Raw genomic sequence first — 20,468 nt, forward strand, 5'->3', positions numbered from 1 at the left:
CACACCTTTCAGTACCCCTCTCAGAACACCCCACTAAATCACTAATTAACACTATAGTGAGTATACAAAACATTAACTCCTGCTCTTTCCATGACAAAGCTTTCACCCGGATTCACCTGGTCAGTCTATGATCTCTTATTGATGTCATTTGTTAAATCCACTTTAATCCGTGTAGATGAAGGGGAGAAGACAGGTTAAAAAAGGATCTTTAAGCCTTGAGACAATTGAGACATGGATTATATATGTGTGCCATTCAGATGGTAAATGGAAAAGACCAAATATTTAAGTGCCTTTGAACGAGGTATGGTAGTAGGTGCCAGGCGCACCAGTTTGTGGCAAGAACTGCAATGCTGCTTGGTTTTTCACGCTCAACAGGTTCCCATGTGTATTTAGAATGGTCCATCACCCAAAGGACATCCAGCCAACTTGACACAACTGTAGAAAACATGGACCAGCATCTCTGTGGAACACTTTATACACCTTGAAGAGTCCATGCTCCAACGAATTGAGGCTGTTCTGAGGGCAAAAGGGGGGTGCAAGTCAATGTTAGGAAGGTGTTCCTAATGTTTGGTATACTCTGTGTATATTTCCAATTGGTACTCCTCCCGTAATCGCTGTCTGTGTGTTCTCTTAGCCTGAGGGTAAAGAACAGTCCTACTCAGAGACCATGTTCCTGGAGGTGGTTCCGACCAACCATAACCTGTCCAGACAGCTCCACTTCTCCTTCCCTCCAGATGTTGTGCCAGGCAGCGAGAGGGTTCACGTGGCAGTGGTTGGTATGTACCCTGCCCTACTCTATACAATCCATCTTTTGTTATCACCAACATAGCTCTGTTTACTTTTTACATGTCGTCAACTCAACCGCAGCATACGCCCATGTTTCATTTTGTGTTTAGACACGGCATGAAGCAGGCAGGTGGTAGTCCAGTAAAGAGCTGTCATTTACCATGTTGGGTGTTAGATGGTGGAAAAAGAAATAATATTTGTGGCAAGCCGACTCGGAGCAGCTGCTGGGTTGTTTATGATGATCACCAGTCAGGTCCAGAGATGTTGGGTATTTGTCATGGTAGAATGCTAACCTAGAATCTTCTTGCGCTTTGTGTTTACTGTACAGGGCATTTTCCTCTTTTGTAAACACCAAGGGCTTTTCTGTCTCTTCATCTCCGCCATATTCTTCTCCTCCCTCTCTTTAATCTGTCCATCTCTCTCTCTCTCTTTCTGCTCGCACATCGGTTCAGGGTGCTTGGTCTGAAATGTCCTCTGGTGAAATCAAACCCAATCCGTCTGTATTACCACCACAATGTTCAGGTTGTATAACGTCTAAATGGTTCCTCCCTTCCCTTCTTGTTTGTGGGGTGTGGTGTGACAGGTGATATCTTGGGCCTGTCCATCACAGGGCTGGGCTTGCTGGTTAAGATGCCTCTCGGCTGTGGAGAGCAGAACATGATCAACTTCGCTCCCAACGTCTATGTCCTGCAGCGCTTGGCAAAATCCATCCAGCCATACGAGGAGATACGCAGCAAGGCTTTGTCATACATGATGGAAGGTGATGAGCTTTCACACATGCTGAATCCATGCCCTAAAGTTCAGTATGATACTCGGTATGATTTAATCCATGCCCTAAAGTTCAGTATGATTTAATCCATGCCCTTTAGTTCAGTATGATTTAATCCATGCCCTAAATTTCAGTATGATACTCAGTATGATTTAATCCATGCCCTATAGTTCAGTATGATACTCAGTATGATTTAATCCATGCCCTATAGCTCAGTATGATTTAATCCATGCCCTATAGTTCAGTATGATTTAATCCATGCCCTATAGTTCAGTATGATTTAATCCATGCCCTAAAGTTCAGTATGATACTCAGTATGATTTAATCCATGCCATCTAGTTCAGTATGATTTAATCCATGCCCTATAGTTCAGTATGATACTCAGTATGATTTAATCCATGCCCTATAGTTCAGTATGATTTAATCCATGCCCTAAAGTTCAGTATGATTTAATCCATGCCCTAAAGTTCAGTATGATTTAATCCATGCCCTATAGTTCAGTATGATTTAATCCATGCCCTATAGTTCAGTATGATACTCAGTATGATTTAATCCATGCCCTATAGTTCAGTATGATTTAATCCATGCCCTATAGTTCAGTATGATTTAATCCATGCCCTATAGTTCAGCATGATACTCAGGATGATTTAATCCATGCCCTATAGTTCAGTATGATTTAATCCATGCCCTATAGTTCAGGATGATTTAATCCATGCCCTATAGTTCAGCATGATACTCAGGATGATTTAATCCATATCCTATAGTTCAGTATGATACTCAGGATGATTTAATCCATGCCCTATAGTTCAGCGTGATGCTCAGGATGATTTAATCCATGCCCTATAGTTCAGTGTGATACTCAGTGTGATTTAATCCATGCCCTATAGTTCAGTATGATTTAATCCATGCCCTATAGTTCAGTATGATTTAATCCATGCCCTATAGTTCAGCATGATACTCAGGATGATTTAATCCATGCCCTATAGTTCAGTATGATACTCAGGATGATTTAATCCATGCCCTATAGATCAGCATGATACTCAGGATGATTTAATCCATGCCCTATAGTTCAGCATGATACTCAGTATGATTTAATCCATGCCCTATAGTTCAGTGTGATACTCAGTATGATTTATTCCATGCCCTATATTTCAGTATGATACTCAGTATGATTTAATCCATGCCCTATAGTTCAGTATGATTTATTCCATGCCCTATATTTCAGTATGATACTCAGGATGATTTAATCCATGCCCTATAGTTCAGTATGATTTATTCCATGCCCTATATTTCAGTATGATCCTCAGTATGATTTAATCCATGCCCTATAGTTCAGTATGATACTCAGTATGATTAAATCCATTCCCTATAGTTCAGTATGATTTAATCCATGCCCTAAAGTTCAGTATGATTTAATCCATGCCCTAAAGTTCAGTATGATTTAATCCATGCCCTATAGTTCAGTATGATTTAATCCATGCCCTATAGTTCAGTATGATACTCAGTATGATTTAATCCATGCCCTATAGTTCAGTATGATTTAATCCATGCCCTATAGTTCAGTATGATCCTCAGTATGATTTAATCCATGCCCTATATTTCAGTATGATCCTCAGTATGATTTAATCCATGCCCTATAGTTCAGTATGATCCTCAGTATGATTTAATCCATGCCCTATAGTTCAGTATGATCCTCAGTATGATTTAATCCATGCCCTGTAGTTCAGTATGATCCTCAGTATGATTTAATCCATGCCCTATAGTTCAGTATGATCCTCAGTATGATTTAATCCATGCCCTATAGTTCAGTATGATCCTCAGTATGATTTAATCCATGCCCTATATTTCAGTATGATCCTCAGTATGATTTAATCCATGCCCTATAGTTCAGTATGATCCTCAGTATGATTTAATCCATGCCCTATAGTTCAGTATGATCCTCAGTATGATTTAATCCATGCCCTGTAGTTCAGTATGATCCTCAGTATGATTTAATCCATGCCCTATAGTTCAGTATGATCCTCAGTATGATTTAATCCATGCTCTATAGTTCAGTATGATCCTCAGTATGATTTAATCCATGCTCTATAGTTCAGTATGATTTAATCCATGCCCTATAGTTCAGTATGATCCTCAGTATGATTTAATCCATGCTCTATAGTTCAGTATGATCCTCAGTATTATTTAATCCATGCTCTATAGTTCAGTATGATCCTCAGTATGATTTAATCCATGCTCTATAGTTCAGTATGATCCTCAGTATTATTTAATCCATGCCCTATAGTTCAGTATGATCCTCAGTATGATTTAATCCATGCTCTATAGTTCAGTATGATCCTCAGTATTATTTAATCCATGCTCTATAGTTCAGTATGATTTAATCCATGCCCTATAGTTCAGTATGATACTCAGTATGATTTAATCCATGCCCTTTAGTTCAGTATGATTTAATCCATGCCCTAAAGTTCAGTATGATACTCAGTATGATTTTATCCATGCCCTTTAGTTCAGTATGATTTAATCCATGCCCTATAGTTCAGTATGATTTATTCCATGCCCTATATTTCAGTATGATCCTCAGTATGATTTAATCCATGCCCTATAGTTCAGTATGATCCTCAGTATGATTTAATCCATGCCCTATAGTTCAGTATGATCCTCAGTATGATTTAATCCATGCCCTATATTCCAGTATGATTTAATCAATGCCCTATAGTTCAGTATGATCATCAGTATGATTTAATCAATGCCCTATAGTTCAGTATGATCCTCAGTATGATTTAATCCATGCCCTATAGTTCAGTATGATCCTCAGTATGATTTAATCCATGCCCTATAGTTCAGTATGATCCTCAGTATGATTTAATCCATGCTCTATAGTTCAGTATGATCCTCAGTATGATTTAATCCATGCTCTATAGTTCAGTATGATTTAATCCATGCCCTATAGTTCAGTATGATCCTCAGTATGATTTAATCCATGCTCTATAGTTCAGTATGATTTAATCCATGCCCTATAGTTCAGTATGATCCTCAGTATGATTTAATCCATGCCATATAGTTCAGCATGATACTCAGGATGATTTAATCCATGCCCTATAGTTCAGGATGATTTAATCCATGCCCTATAGTTCAGCATGATACTCAGGATGATTTAATCCATGCCCTATAGTTCAGTATGATACTCAGGATGATTTAATCCATGCCCTATAGTTCAGCGTGATACTCAGGATGATTTAATCCATGCCCTATAGTTCAGTGTGATACTCAGTGTGATTTAATCCATGCCCTATAGTTCAGTATGATTTAATCCATGCCCTATAGTTCAGCATGATACTCAGTATGATTTAATCCATGCCCTATAGTTCAGTGTGATACTCAGTATGATTTAATCCATGCCCTATAGTTCAGTGTGATTTATTCCATGCCCTATAGTTCAGTGTGATTTATTCCATGCCCTATATTTCAGTATGATCCTCAGTATGAATTAATCCATGCCCTATAGTTCAGTATGATACTCAGTATGATTTAATCCATGCCCTATAGTTCAGTATGATTTAATCCATGCCCTATAGTTCAGTATGATTTAATCCATGCCCTATAGTTCAGTATGATTTAATCCATGCCCTATAGTTCAGCATGATACTCAGTATGATTTAATCCATGCCCTATAGTTCAGTGTGATACTCAGTATGATTTAATCCATGCCCTATAGTTCAGTGTGATTTATTCCATGCCCTATAGTTCAGTGTGATTTATTCCATGCCCTATATTTCAGTATGATCCTCAGTATGATTTAATCCATGCCCTATAGTTCAGTATGATACTCAGTATGATTTAATCCATGCCCTATAGTTCAGGATGATTTAATCCATGCCCTATAGTTCAGTATGATCCTCAGTATGATTTAATCCATGCCCCATAGTTCAGTATGATCCTCAGTATGATTTAATCCATGCCCTATATTTCAGTATGATCCTCAGTATGATTTAATCCATGCCCTATAGTTCAGTATGATCCTCAGTATGATTTAATCCATGCCCTATAGTTCAGTATGATCCTCAGTATGATTTAATCCATGCCCCATAGTTCAATATGATCCTCAGTATGATTTAATCCATGCCCTATAGTTCAGTATGATCCTCAGTATGATTTAATCCATGCCCTATAGTTCAGTATGATACTCCATATGATTTAATCCATGCCCTATAGTTCAGTATGATTTAATCCATGCCCTGAAGTTCAGTATGATACTCAGTATGATTCAATCCATGCCCTTTAGTTCAGTATGATTTAATCCATGCCCTAAAGTTCAGTATGATACTCATTATGATTTAATCCATGCCCTTTAGTTCAGTATGATTTAATCCATGCCCTATAGTTCAGTATGATTTATTCCATGCCCTATAGTTCAGTGTGATACTCAGTGTGATTTAATCCATGCCCTATAGTTCAGTATGATTTAATCCATGCCCTATAGTTCAGTATGATTTAATCCATGCCCTATAGTTCAGCATGATACTCAGTATGATTTAATCCATGCCCTATATTTCAGTATGATACTCAGTATGATTTAATCCATGCCCTATAGTTCAGTGTGATTTATTCCATGCCCTATATTTCAGTATGATACTCAGTATGATTTAATCCATGCCCTATAGTTCAGTATGATTTAATCCATGCCCTAAAGTTCAGTATGATTTAATCCATGCCCTAAAGTTCAGTATGATTTAATCCATGCCCTATAGTTCAGTATGATTTAATCCATGCCCTATAGTTCAGTATGATTTAATCCATGCCCTATAGTTCAGTATGATACTCAGTATGATTTAATCCATGCCCTATAGTTCAGTATGATTTAATCCATGCCCTATAGTTCAGCATGATACTCAGGATGATTTAATCCATGCCCTATAGTTCAGGATGATTTAATCCATGCCCTATAGTTCAGTATGATCCTCAGGATGATTTAATCCATGCCCCATAGTTCAGTATGATCCTCAGTATGATTTAATCCATGCCCTATATTTCAGTATGATCCTCAGTATGATTTAATCAATGCCCTATAGTTCAGTATGATCCTCAGTATGATTTAATCCATGCCCTATAGTTCAGTATGATCCTCAGTATGATTTAATCCATGCCCTATAGTTCAGTATGATCCTCAGTATGATTTAATCCATGCCCTATAGTTCAGTATGATCCTCAGTATGATTTAATCCATGCCCTATAGTTCAGTATGATCCTCAGTATGATTTAATCCATGCCCTATAGTTCAGTATGATCCTCAGTATGATTTAATCCATGCTCTATAGTTCAGTATGATCCTCAGTATGATTTAATCCATGCTCTATAGTTCAGTATGATTTAATCCATGCTCTATAGTTCAGTATGATTTAATCCATGCCCTATAGTTCAGTATGATTTAATCCATGCCCTATAGTTCAGTATGATCCTCAGTATGATTTAATCCATGCTCTATAGTTCAGTATGATCCTCAGTATTATTTAATCCATGCTCTATAGTTCAGTATGATTTAATCCATGCCCTATAGTTCAGTATGATCCTCAGTATGATTTAATCCATGCCCTATAGTTCAGTATGATACTCGGTATGATTTAATCCATGCCCTAAAGTTCAGTATGATACTCAGTATGATTTAATCCATGCCCTTTAGTTCAGTATGATTTAATCCATGCCCTAAATTTCAGTATGATACTCAGTATGATTTAATCCATGCCCTATAGTTCAGTATGATACTCAGTATGATTTAATCCATGCCCTATAGCTCAGTATGATTTAATCCATGCCCTATAGTTCAGTATGATTTAATCCATGCCCTAAAGTTCAGTATGATTTAATCCATGCCCTAAAGTTCAGTATGATTTAATCCATGCCCTATAGTTCAGTATGATTTAATCCATGCCCTATAGTTCAGTATGATACTCAGTATGATTTAATCCATGCCCTATAGTTCAGTATGATTTAATCCATGCCCTATAGTTCAGTATGATTTAATCCATGCCCTATAGTTCAGTATGATTTAATCCATGCCCTATAGTTCAGCATGATACTCAGGATGATTTAATCCATGCCCTATAGTTCAGGATGATTTGATCCATGCCCTATAGTCCAGCATGATACTCAGGATGATTTAATCCATGCCCTATAGTTCAGTATGATACTCAGGATGATTTAATCCATGCCCTATAGTTCAGCGTGATACTCAGGATGATTTAATCCATGCCCTATAGTTCAGTGTGATACTCAGTATGATTTAATCCATGCCCTATAGTTCAGTATGATTTAATCCATGCCCTATAGTTCAGTATGATTTAATCCATGCCCTATAGTTCAGCATGATACTCAGTATGATTTAATCCATGCCCTATAGTTCAGTGTGATACTCAGTATGATTTAATCCATGCCCTATAGTTCAGTGTGATTTATTCCATGCCCTATATTTCAGTATGATACTCAGTATGATTTAATCCATGCCCTATAGTTCAGTATGATTTATTCCATGCCCTATATTTCAGTATCATACTCAGTATGATTTAATCCATGCCCTATAGTTCAGTATGATACTCAGTATGATTTAATCCATGCCCTATAGTTCAGTATGATTTAATCCATGCCCTAAAGTTCAGTATGATTTAATCCATGCCGTAAAGTTCAGTATGATTTAATCCATGCCCTATAGTTCAGTATGATTTAATCCATGCCCTATAGTTCAGTATGATACTCAGTATGATTTAATCCATGCCCTATAGTTCAGTATGATTTAATCCATGCCCTATAGTTCAGTATGATTTAATCCTTGCCCTATAGTTCTGCATGATACTCAGGATGATTTAATCCATGCCCTATAGTTCAGGATGATTTAATCCATGCCCTATAGTTCAGTATGATCCTCAGTATGATTTAATCCATGCCCCATAGTTCAGTATGATCCTCAGTATGATTTAATCCATGCCCTATATTTCAGTATGATCCTCAGTATGATTTAATCAATGCCCTATAGTTCAGTATGATCCTCAGTATGATTTAATCCATGCCCTATAGTTCAGTATGATCCTCAGTATGATTTAATCCATGCCCTATAGTTCAGTATGATCCTCAGTATGATTTAATCCATGCCCTATATTTCAGTATGATCCTCAGTATGATTTAATCCATGCCCTATAGTTCAGTATGATCCTCAGTATGATTTAATCCATGCCCTATAGTTCAGTATGATCCTCAGTATGATTTAATCCATGCCCTATAGTTCAGTATGATCCTCAGTATGATTTAATCCATGCCCTATAGTTCAGTATGATCCTCAGTATGATTTAATCCATGCCCTATAGTTCAGTGTGATTTATTCCATGCCCTATATTTCAGTATGATACTCAGTATGATTTAATCCATGCCCTATAGTTCAGTATGATTTTTTCCATGCCCTATATTTCAGTATGATACTCAGTATGATTTAATCCATGCCCTATAGTTCAGTATGATACTCAGTATGATTTAATCCATGCCCTATAGTTCAGTATGATTTAATCCATGCCCTAAAGTTCAGTATGATTTAATCCATGCCGTAAAGTTCAGTATGATTTAATCCATGCCCTATAGTTCAGTATGATTTAATCCATGCCCTATAGTTCAGTATGATACTCCGTATGATTTAATCCATGCCCTATAGTTCAGTATGATTTAATCCATGCCCTATAGTTCAGTATGATTTAATCCATGCCCTATAGTTCTGCATGATACTCAGGATGATTTAATCCATGCCCTATAGTTCAGGATGATTTAATCCATGCCCTATAGTTCAGTATGATCCTCAGTATGATTTAATCCATGCCCCATAGTTCAGTATGATCCTCAGTATGATTTAATCCATGCCCTATATTTCAGTATGATCCTCAGTATGATCAATGCCCTATAGTTCAGTATGATCCTCAGTATGATTTAATCCATGCCCTATAGTTCAGTATGATCCTCAGTATGATTTAATCCATGCCCTATAGTTCAGTATGATCCTCAGTATGATTTAATCCATGCCCTATAGTTCAGTATGATCCTCAGTATGATTTAATCCATGCCCTATAGTTCAGTATGATCCTCAGTATGATTTAATCCATGCCCTATAGTTCAGTATGATCCTCAGTATGATTTAATCCATGCCCTATAGTTCAGTATGATCCTCCGTATGATTTAATCCATGCCCTATAGTTCAGTATGATCCTCAGTATGATTTAATCCATGCCCTATAGTTCAGTATGATCCTCAGTATGATTTAATCCATGCCCTATATTTCAGTATGATCCTCAGTATGATTTAATCCATGCCCTATAGTTCAGTATGATTTAATCCATGCCCTATAGTTCAGTATGATCCTCAGTATTATTTAATCCATGCCCTATAGTTCAGTATGATCCTCAGTATGATTTAATCCACGCCCTATAGTTCAGTATGATCCTCAGTATGATTTAATCCATGCTCTATAGTTCAGTATGATTTAATCCATGCCCTATAGTTCAGTATGATCCTCAGTATGATTTAATCCATGCCTATAGTTCAGTATGATACTCCATATGATTTAATCCATGCCCTATAGTTCAGTATGATTTAATCCATGCCCTGAAGTTCAGTATGATACTCAGTATGATTTAATCCATGCCCTTTAGTTCACTATGATTTAATCCATGCCCTAAAGTTCAGTATGATACTCAGTATGATTTAATCCATGCCCTTTAGTTCAGTATGATTTAATCCATGCCCTATAGTTCAGTATGATTTATTCCATGCCCTATATTTCAGTATGATCCTCAGTATGATTTAATCCATGCCCTATATTTCAGTATGATCCTCAGTATGATTTAATCAATGCCCTATAGTTCAGTATGATCCTCAGTATGATTTAATCCATGCCCTATAGTTCAGTATGATCCTCAGTATGATTTAATCCATGCCCTATAGTTCAGTATGATCCTCAGTATGATTTAATCCATGCCCTATAGTTCAGTATGATCCTCAGTATGATTTAATCCATGCCCTGAAGTTCAGTATGATACTCAGTATGATTTTATCCATGCCCTATAGTTCAGTATGATCCTCAGTATGATTTAATCCATGCCCTATAGTTCAGTATGATCCTCAGTATGATTTAATCCATGCCCTATATTTCAGTATGATCCTCAGTATGATTTAATCCATGCCCTATAGTTCATTATGATCCTCAGTATGATTTAATCCATGCCCTATAGTTCAGTATGATCCTCAGTATGATTTAATCCATGCCCTATAGTTCAGTATGATCCTCAGTATGATTTAATCCATGCCCTGAAGTTCAGTATGATACTCAGTATGATTTTATCCATGCCCTTTAGTTCAGTATGATTTAATCCATGCCGTAAAGTTCAGTATGATTTAATCCATGCCCTATAGTTCAGTATGATTTAATCCATGCCCTATAGTTCAGTATGATACTCAGTATGATTTAATCCATGCCCTAAAGTTCAGTATGATTTAATCCATGCCGTAAAGTTCAGTATGATTTAATCCATGCCCTATAGTTCAGTATGATACTCAGTATGATTTAATCCATGCCCTATAGTTCAGTATGATTTAATCCATGCCCTATAGTTCAGTATGATTTAATCCATGCCCTATAGTTCTGCATGATACTCAGGATGATTTAATCCATGCCCTATAGTTCAGGATGATTTAATCCATGCCCTATAGTTCAGTATGATCCTCAGTATGATTTAATCCATGCCCCATAGTTCAGTATGATCCTCAGTATGATTTAATCCATGCCCTATATTTCAGTATGATCCTCAGTATGATTTAATCAATGCCCTATAGTTCATTATGATCCTCAGTATGATTTAATCCATGCCCTATAGTTCAGTATGATCCTCAGTATGATTTAATCCATGCCCTATAGTTCAGTATGATCCTCAGTATGATTTAATCCATGCCCTATATTTCAGTATGATCCTCAGTATGATTTAATCCATGCCCTATAGTTCAGTATGATCCTCAGTATGATTTAATCCATGCCCTATAGTTCAGTATGATCCTCAGTATGATTTAATCCATGCCCTATAGTTCAGTATGATCCTCAGTATGATTTCATCCATGCCCTATAGTTCAGTATGATCATCAGTATGATTTCATCCATGCCCTATAGTTCAGTATGATCCTCAGTATGATTTAATCCATGCCCTATATTTCAGTATGATCCTCAGTATGATTTAATCCATGCCCTATAGTTCAGTATGATCCTCAGTATGATTTAATCCATGCTCTATAGTTCAGTATGATCCTCAGTATGATTTAATCCATGCCCTATAGTTCAGTATGATCCTCAGTATTATTTAATCCATGCCCTATAGTTCAGTATGATCCTCAGTATGATTTAATCCACGCCCTATAGTTCAGTATGATCCTCAGTATGATTTAATCCATGCTCTATAGTTCAGTATGATCCTCAGTATGATTTAATCCATGCTCTATAGTTCAGTATGATTTAATCCATGCCCTATAGTTCAGTATGATCCTCAGTATGATTTAATCCATGCTCTATAGTTCAGTATGATCCTCAGTATTATTTAATCCATGCTCTATAGTTCAGTATGATTTAATCCATGCCCTATAGTTCAGTATGATCCTCAGTATGATTTAATCCATGCCCTATAGTTCAGTATGATACTCCATATGATTTAATCCATGCCCTATAGTTCAGTATGATCCTCAGTATGATTTAATCCATGCTCTATAGTTCAGTATGATTTAATCCATGCCCTATAGTTCAGTATGATCCTCAGTATGATTTAATCCATGCCCTATAGTTCAGTATGATCCTCAGTATGATTTAATCCATGCCCTATATTTCAGTATGATCCTCAGTATGATTTAATCCATGCCCTATAGTTCAGTATGATCCTCAGTATGATTTAATCCATGCCCTATAGTTCAGTATGATCCTCAGTATGATTTAATCCATGCCCTATAGTTCAGTATGATCCTCAGTATGATTTAATCCATGCCCTATAGTTCAGTATGATCCTCAGTATGATTTAATCCATGCCCTATAGTTCAGTATGATACTCCATATGATTTAATCCATGCCCTATAGTTCAGTATGATCCTCAGTATGATTTAATCCATGCTCTATAGTTCAGTATGATTTAATCCATGCCCTATATTTCAGTATGATCCTCAGTATGATTTAATCCATGCCCTATAGTTCAGTATGATCCTCAGTATGATTTAATCCATGCCCTATAGTTCAGTATGATCCTCAGTATGATTTAATCCATGCCCTATAGTTCAGTATGATCCTCAGTATTATTTAATCCATGCCCTATAGTTCAGTATGATCCTCAGTATGATTTAATCCACGCCCTATAGTTCAGTATGATCCTCAGTATGATTTAATCCATGCTCTATAGTTCAGTATGATCCTCAGTATGATTTAATCCATGCTCTATAGTTCAGTATGATTTAATCCATGCCCTATAGTTCAGTATGATCCTCAGTATGATTTAATCCATGCCCTATAGTTCAGTATGATACTCCATATGATTTAATCCATGCCCTATAGTTCAGTATGATTTAATCCATGCCCTGAAGTTCAGTATGATACTCAGTATGATTTAATCCATGCCCTTTAGTTCAGTATGATTTAATCCATGCCCTAAAGTTCAGTATGATACTCAGTATGATTTAATCCATGCCCTTTAGTTCAGTATGATTTAATCCATGCCCTATAGTTCAGTATGATCCTCAGTATGATTTAATCCATGCCCTATAGTTAAGTATGATCCTCAGTATGATTTAATCCATGCCCTATATTTCAGTATGATCCTCAGTATGATTTAATCAATGCCCTATAGTTCAGTATGATCCTCAGTATGATTTAATCCATGCCCTATAGTTCAGTATGATCCTCAGTATGATTTAATCCATGCCCTGAAGTTCAGTATGATACTCAGTATGATTTAATCCATGCCCTTTAGTTCAGTATGATTTAATCCATGCCGTAAAGTTCAGTATGATTTAATCCATGCCCTATAGTTCAGTATGATTTAATCCATGCCCTATAGTTCAGTATGATACTCAGTATGATTTAATCCATGCCCTATAGTTCAGTATGATTTAATCCATGCCCTATAGTTCAGTATGATTTAATCCATGCCCTATAGTTCTGCATGATACTCAGGATGATTTAATCCATGCCCTATAGTTCAGGATGATTTAATCCATGCCCTATAGTTCAGTATGATCCTCAGTATGATTTAATCCATGCCCCATAGTTCAGTATGATCCTCAGTATGATTTAATCCATGCCCTATATTTCAGTATGATCCTCAGTATGATTTAATCAATGCCCTATAGTTCAGTATGATCCTCAGTATGATTTAATCCATGCCCTATAGTTCAGTATGATCCTCAGTATGATTTAATCCATGCCCTATAGTTCAGTATGATCCTCAGTATGATTTAATCCATGCCCTATATTTCAGTATGATCCTCAGTATGATTTAATCCATGCCCTATAGTTCAGTATGATCCTCAGTATGATTTAATCCATGCCCTATAGTTCAGTATGATCCTCAGTATGATTTAATCCATGCCCTATAGTTCAGTATGATCCTCAGTATGATTTAATCCATGCCCTATAGTTCAGTATGATCCTCAGTATGATTTAATCCATGCCCTATAGTTCAGTATGATCCTCAGTATGATTTAATCCATGCCCTATATTTCAGTATGATCCTCAGTATGATTTAATCCATGCCCTATAGTTCAGTATGATCCTCAGTATGATTTAATCCATGCTCTATAGTTCAGTATGATCCTCAGTATGATTTAATCCATGCCCTATAGTTCAGTATGATCCTCAGTATTATTTAATCCATGCCCTATAGTTCAGTATGATCCTCAGTATGATTTAATCCACGCCCTATAGTTCAGTATGATCCTCAGTATGATTTAATCCATGCTCTATAGTTCAGTATGATCCTCAGTATGATTTAATCCATGCTCTATAGTTCAGTATGATTTAATCCATGCCCTATAGTTCAGTATGATCCTCAGTATGATTTAATCCATGCCCTATAGTTCAGTATGATCCTCAGTATGATTTAATCCATGCCCTATAGTTCAGTATGATACTCCATATGATTTAATCCATGCCCTATAGTTCAGTATGATTTAATCCATGCCCTGAAGTTCAGTATGATACTCAGTATGATTTAATCCATGCCCTTTAGTTCAGTATGATTTAATCCATGCCCTAAAGTTCAGTATGATACTCAGTATGATTTAATCCATGCCCTTTAGTTCAGTATGATTTAATCCATGCCCTATAGTTCAGTATGATCCTCAGTATGATTTAATCCATGCCCTATAGTTAAGTATGATCCTCAGTATGATTTAATCCATGCCCTATATTTCAGTATGATCCTCAGTATGATTTAATCAATGCCCTATAGTTCAGTATGATCCTCAGTATGATTTAATCCATGCCCTATAGTTCAGTATGATCCTCAGTATGATTTAATCCATGCCCTATAGTTCAGTATGATCCTCAGCATGATTTAATCCATGCCCTATAGTTCAGTATGATCCTCAGTATGATTTAATCCATGCCCTGAAGTTCAGTATGATACTCAGTATGATTTAATCCATGCCCTTTAGTTCAGTATGATTTAATCCATGCCGTAAAGTTCAGTATGATTTAATCCATGCCCTATAGTTCAGTATGATTTAATCCATGCCCTATAGTTCAGTATGATACTCAGTATGATTTAATCCATGCCCTAAAGTTCAGTATGATTTAATCCATGCCGTAAAGTTCAGTATGATTTAATCCATGCCCTATAGTTCAGTATGATTTAATCCATGCCCTATAGTTCAGTATGATACTCAGTATGATTTAATCCATGCCCTATAGTTCAGTATGATTTAATCCATGCCCTATAGTTCAGTATGATTTAATCCATGCCCTATAGTTCTGCATGATACTCAGGATGATTTAATCCATGCCCTATAGTTCAGGATGATTTAATCCATGCCCTATAGTTCAGTATGATCCTCAGTATGATTTAATCCATGCCCCATAGTTCAGTATGATCCTCAGTATGATTTAATCCATGCCCTATATTTCAGTATGATCCTCAGTATGATTTAATCAATGCCCTATAGTTCAGTATGATCCTCAGTATGATTTAATCCATGCCCTATAGTTCAGTATGATCCTCAGTATGATTTAATCCATGCCCTATAGTTCAGTATGATCCTCAGTATGATTTAATCCATGCCCTATATTTCAGTATGATCCTCAGTATGATTTAATCCATGCCCTATAGTTCAGTATGATCCTCAGTATGATTTAATCCATGCCCTATAGTTCAGTATGATCCTCAGTATGATTTAATCCATGCCCTATAGTTCAGTATGATCCTCAGTATGATTTAATCCATGCCCTATAGTTCAGTATGATCCTCAGTATGATTTAATCCATGCCCTATAGTTCAGTATGATCCTCAGTATGATTTAATCCATGCCCTATATTTCAGTATGATCCTCAGTATGATTTAATCCATGCCCTATAGTTCAGTATGATCCTCAGTATGATTTAATCCATGCTCTATAGTTCAGTATGATCCTCAGTATGATTTAATCCATGCCCTATAGTTCAGTATGATCCTCAGTATTATTTAATCCATGCCCTATAGTTCAGTATGATCCTCAGTATGATTTAATCCACGCCCTATAGTTCAGTATGATCCTCAGTATGATTTAATCCATGCTCTATAGTTCAGTATGATCCTCAGTATGATTTAATCCATGCTCTATAGTTCAGTATGATTTAATCCATGCCCTATAGTTCAGTATGATCCTCAGTATGATTTAATCCATGCTCTATAGTTCAGTATGATTTAATCCATGCCCTATAGTTCAGTATGATCCTCAGTATGATTTAATCCATGCTCTATAGTTCAGTATGATCCTCAGTATTATTTAATCCATGCTCTATAGTTCAGTATGATTTAATCCATGCCCTATAGTTCAGTATGATCCTCAGTATGATTTAATCCATGCCCTATAGTTCAGTATGATACTCCATATGATTTAATCCATGCCCTATAGTTCAGTATGATTTAATCCATGCCCTGAAGTTCAGTATGATACTCAGTATGATTTAATCCATGCCCTTTAGTTCAGTATGATTTAATCCATGCCCTAAAGTTCAGTATGATACTCAGTATGATTTAATCCATGCCCTTTAGTTCAGTATGATTTAATCCATGCCCTATAGTTCAGTATGATTTATTCCATGCCCTATATTTCAGTATGATCCTCAGTATGATTTAATCCATGCCCTATAGTTCAGTATGATCCTCAGTATGATTTAATCCATGCCCTATAGTTCAGTATGATCCTCAGTATGATTTAATCCATGCCCTATATTTCAGTATGATCCTCAGTATGATTTAATCAATGCCCTATAGTTCAGTATGATCCTCAGTATGATTTAATCCATGCCCTATAGTTCAGTATGATCCTCAGTATGATTTAATCCATGCCCTATAGTTCAGTATGATCCTCAGTATGATTTAATCCATGCCCTATAGTTCAGTATGATTTAATCCATGCCCTGAAGTTCAGTATGATACTCAGTATGATTTAATCCATGCCCTTTAGTTCAGTATGATTTAATCCATGCCCTAAATTTCAGTATGATACTCAGTATGATTTAATCCATGCCCTATAGTTCAGTATGATACTCCGTATGATTTAATCCATGCCCTTTAGTTCAGTATGATTTAATCCATGCCCTATAGTTCAGTATGATTTATTCCATGCCCTATATTTCAGTATGATCCTCAGTATGATTTAATCCATGCCCTATAGTTCAGTATGATCCTCAGTATGATTTAATCCATGCCCTATAGTTCAGTATGATCCTCAGTATGATTTAATCCATGCCCTATAGTTCAGTATGATCCTCAGTATGATTTAATCCATGCCCTATAGTTCAGTATGATCCTCAGTATGATTTAATCCATGCCCTATAGTTCAGTATGATCCTCAGTATGATTTAATCCATGCCCTATAGTTCAGTATGATCCTCAGTATGATTTAATCCATGCCCTATAGTTCAGTATGATCCTCAGTATGATTTAATCCATGCTCTATAGTTCAGTATGATCCTCAGTATAATTTAATCCATGCTCTATAGTTCAGTATGATTTAATCCATGCCCTATAGTTCAGTATGATACTCCATATGATTTAATCCATGCCCTTTAGTTCAGTATGATTTAATCCATGCCCTATAGTTCAGTATGATCCTCAGTATGATTTAATCCATGCCCTATAGTTCAGTATGATCCTCAGTATGATTTAATCCATGCTCTATAGTTCAGTATGATCCTCAGTATGATTTAATCCATGCTCTAAAGTTCAGTATGATTTAATCCATGCCCTATAGTTCAGTATGATCCTCAGTATGATTTAATCCATGCTCTATAGTTCAGTATGATCCTCAGTATTATTTAATCCATGCTCTATAGTTCAGTATGATTTAATCCATGCTCTATAGTTCAGTATGATCCTCAGTATGATTTAATCCATGCCCTTTAGTTCAGTATGATTTAATCCATGCCCTATAGTTCAGTATGATACTCAGTATGATTTAATCCATGCCCTATAGTTCAGTATGATTTTAATCCATGCCCTAAAGTTCAGTATGATACTCAGTATGATTTAATCCATGCCATCTAGTTCAGTATGATTTAATCCATGCCCTATAGTTCAGTATGATACTCAGTATGATTTAATCCATGCCCTATAGTTCAGTATGATTTAATCCATGCCCTATAGTTCAGTATGATTTAATCCATGCCCTATAGTTCAGTATGATTTAATCCATGCCCTATAGTTCAGCATGATACTCAGGATGATTTAATCCATGCCCTATAGTTCAGTATGATACTCAGGATGATTTAATCCATGCCCTATAGTTCAGTATGATTTAATCCATGCCCTATAGTTCAGTATGATCCTCAGGATGATTTAATCCATGCCCTATAGTTCAGCATGATACTCAGTATGATTTAATCCATGCCCTATATTTCAGTATGATCCTCAGTATGATTTAATCCATGCCCTATAGTTCAGTATGATCCTCAGTATGATTTAATCCATGCCCTATAGTTCAGTATGATCCTCAGTATGATTTAATCCATGCCCTATAGTTCAGTATGATCCTCAGTATTATTTAATCCATGCCCTATAGTTCAGTATGATCCTCAGTATGATTTAATCCACGCCCTATAGTTCAGTATGATCCTCAGTATGATTTAATCCATGCTCTATAGTTCAGTATGATCCTCAGTATGATTTAATCCATGCTCTATAGTTCAGTATGATTTAATCCATGCCCTATAGTTCAGTATGATCCTCCGTATGATTTAATCCATGCTCTATAGTTCAGTATGATCCTCAGTATGATTTAATCCATGCTCTATAGTTCAGTATGATTTAATCCATGCCCTATAGTTCAGTATGATCCTCAGTATGATTTAATCCATGCCCTATAGTTCAGTATGATACTCCATATGATTTAATCCATGCCCTATAGTTCAGTATGATTTAATCCATGCCCTGAAGTTCAGTATGATACTCAGTATGATTTAATCCATGCCCTTTAGTTCAGTATGATTTAATCCATGCCCTAAAGTTCAGTATGATACTCAGTATGATTTAATCCATGCCCTTTAGTTCAGTATGATTTAATCCATGCCCTATAGTTCAGTATGATTTATTCCATGCCCTATATTTCAGTATGATCCTCAGTATGATTTAATCCATGCCCTATAGTTCAGTATGATCCTCAGTATGATTTAATCCATGTCCTATAGTTCAGTATGATTTAATCCATGCCCTATATTTCAGTATGATCCTCAGTATGATTTAATCAATGCCCTATAGTTCAGTATGATCCTCAGTATGATTTAATCCATGCCCTATAGTTCAGTATGATCCTCAGTATGATTTAATCCATGCCCTATAGTTCAGTATGATCCTCAGTATGATTTAATCCATGCCCTATAGTTCAGTATGATCCTCAGTATGATTTAATCCATGCCCTGAAGTTCAGTATGATACTCAGTATGATTTAATCCATGCCATTTAGTTCAGTATGATTTAATCCATGCCCTAAAGTTCAGTATGATACTCAGTATGATTTAATCCATGCCCTATAGTTCAGTATGATACTCCGTATGATTTAATCCATGCCCTTTAGTTCAGTATGATTTAATCCATGCCCTATAGTTCAGTATGATTTATTCCATGCCCTATATTTCAGTATGATCCTCAGTATGATTTAATCCATGCCCTATAGTTCAGTATGATCCTCAGTATGATTTAATCCATGTCCTATAGTTCAGTATGATCCTCAGTATGATTTAATCCATGCCCTATAGTTCAGTATGATCCTCAGTATGATTTAATCCATGCCCTATAGTTCAGTATGATCCTCAGTATGATTTAATCCATGCCCTATAGTTCAGTATGATCCTCAGTATGATTTAATCCATGCCCTATAGTTCAGTATGATCCTCAGTATGATTTAATCCATGCCCTATAGTTCAGTATGATCCTCAGTATGATTTAATCCATGCCCTGAAGTTCAGTATGATACTCAGTATGATTTAATCCATGCCCTTTAGTTCAGTATGATTTAATCCATGCCCTAAAGTTCAGTATGATACTCAGTATGATTTAATCCATGCCCTATAGTTCAGTATGATACTCCGTATGATTTAATCCATGCCCTTTAGTTCAGTATGATTTAATCCATGCCCTATAGTTCAGTATGATTTATTCCATGCCCTATA

The 20,468-nt window shown here is 36.2% G+C and overlaps 1 protein-coding gene across 1 annotated transcript in view; it reads left to right on the top strand.

Moving 5' to 3' along the window:
• The window catches only part of LOC109893782 (CD109 antigen), a 37,459-nt gene that overhangs the window by 5,792 nt on the left and 11,199 nt on the right, over window positions 1-20,468 (top strand). Inside the window, exons 13-14 of the mRNA XM_031829080.1 lie at window positions 635-776; window positions 1,370-1,546. Of these exons, the coding sequence (XP_031684940.1) occupies window positions 635-776; window positions 1,370-1,546 (319 nt within the window). The remainder of the gene's footprint in view (window positions 1-634; window positions 777-1,369; window positions 1,547-20,468) is intronic.

This window comes from Oncorhynchus kisutch, linkage group LG7, assembly GCF_002021735.2.
Source record: "Oncorhynchus kisutch isolate 150728-3 linkage group LG7, Okis_V2, whole genome shotgun sequence".
Classification (NCBI taxonomy): domain Eukaryota; kingdom Metazoa; phylum Chordata; class Actinopteri; order Salmoniformes; family Salmonidae; genus Oncorhynchus; species Oncorhynchus kisutch.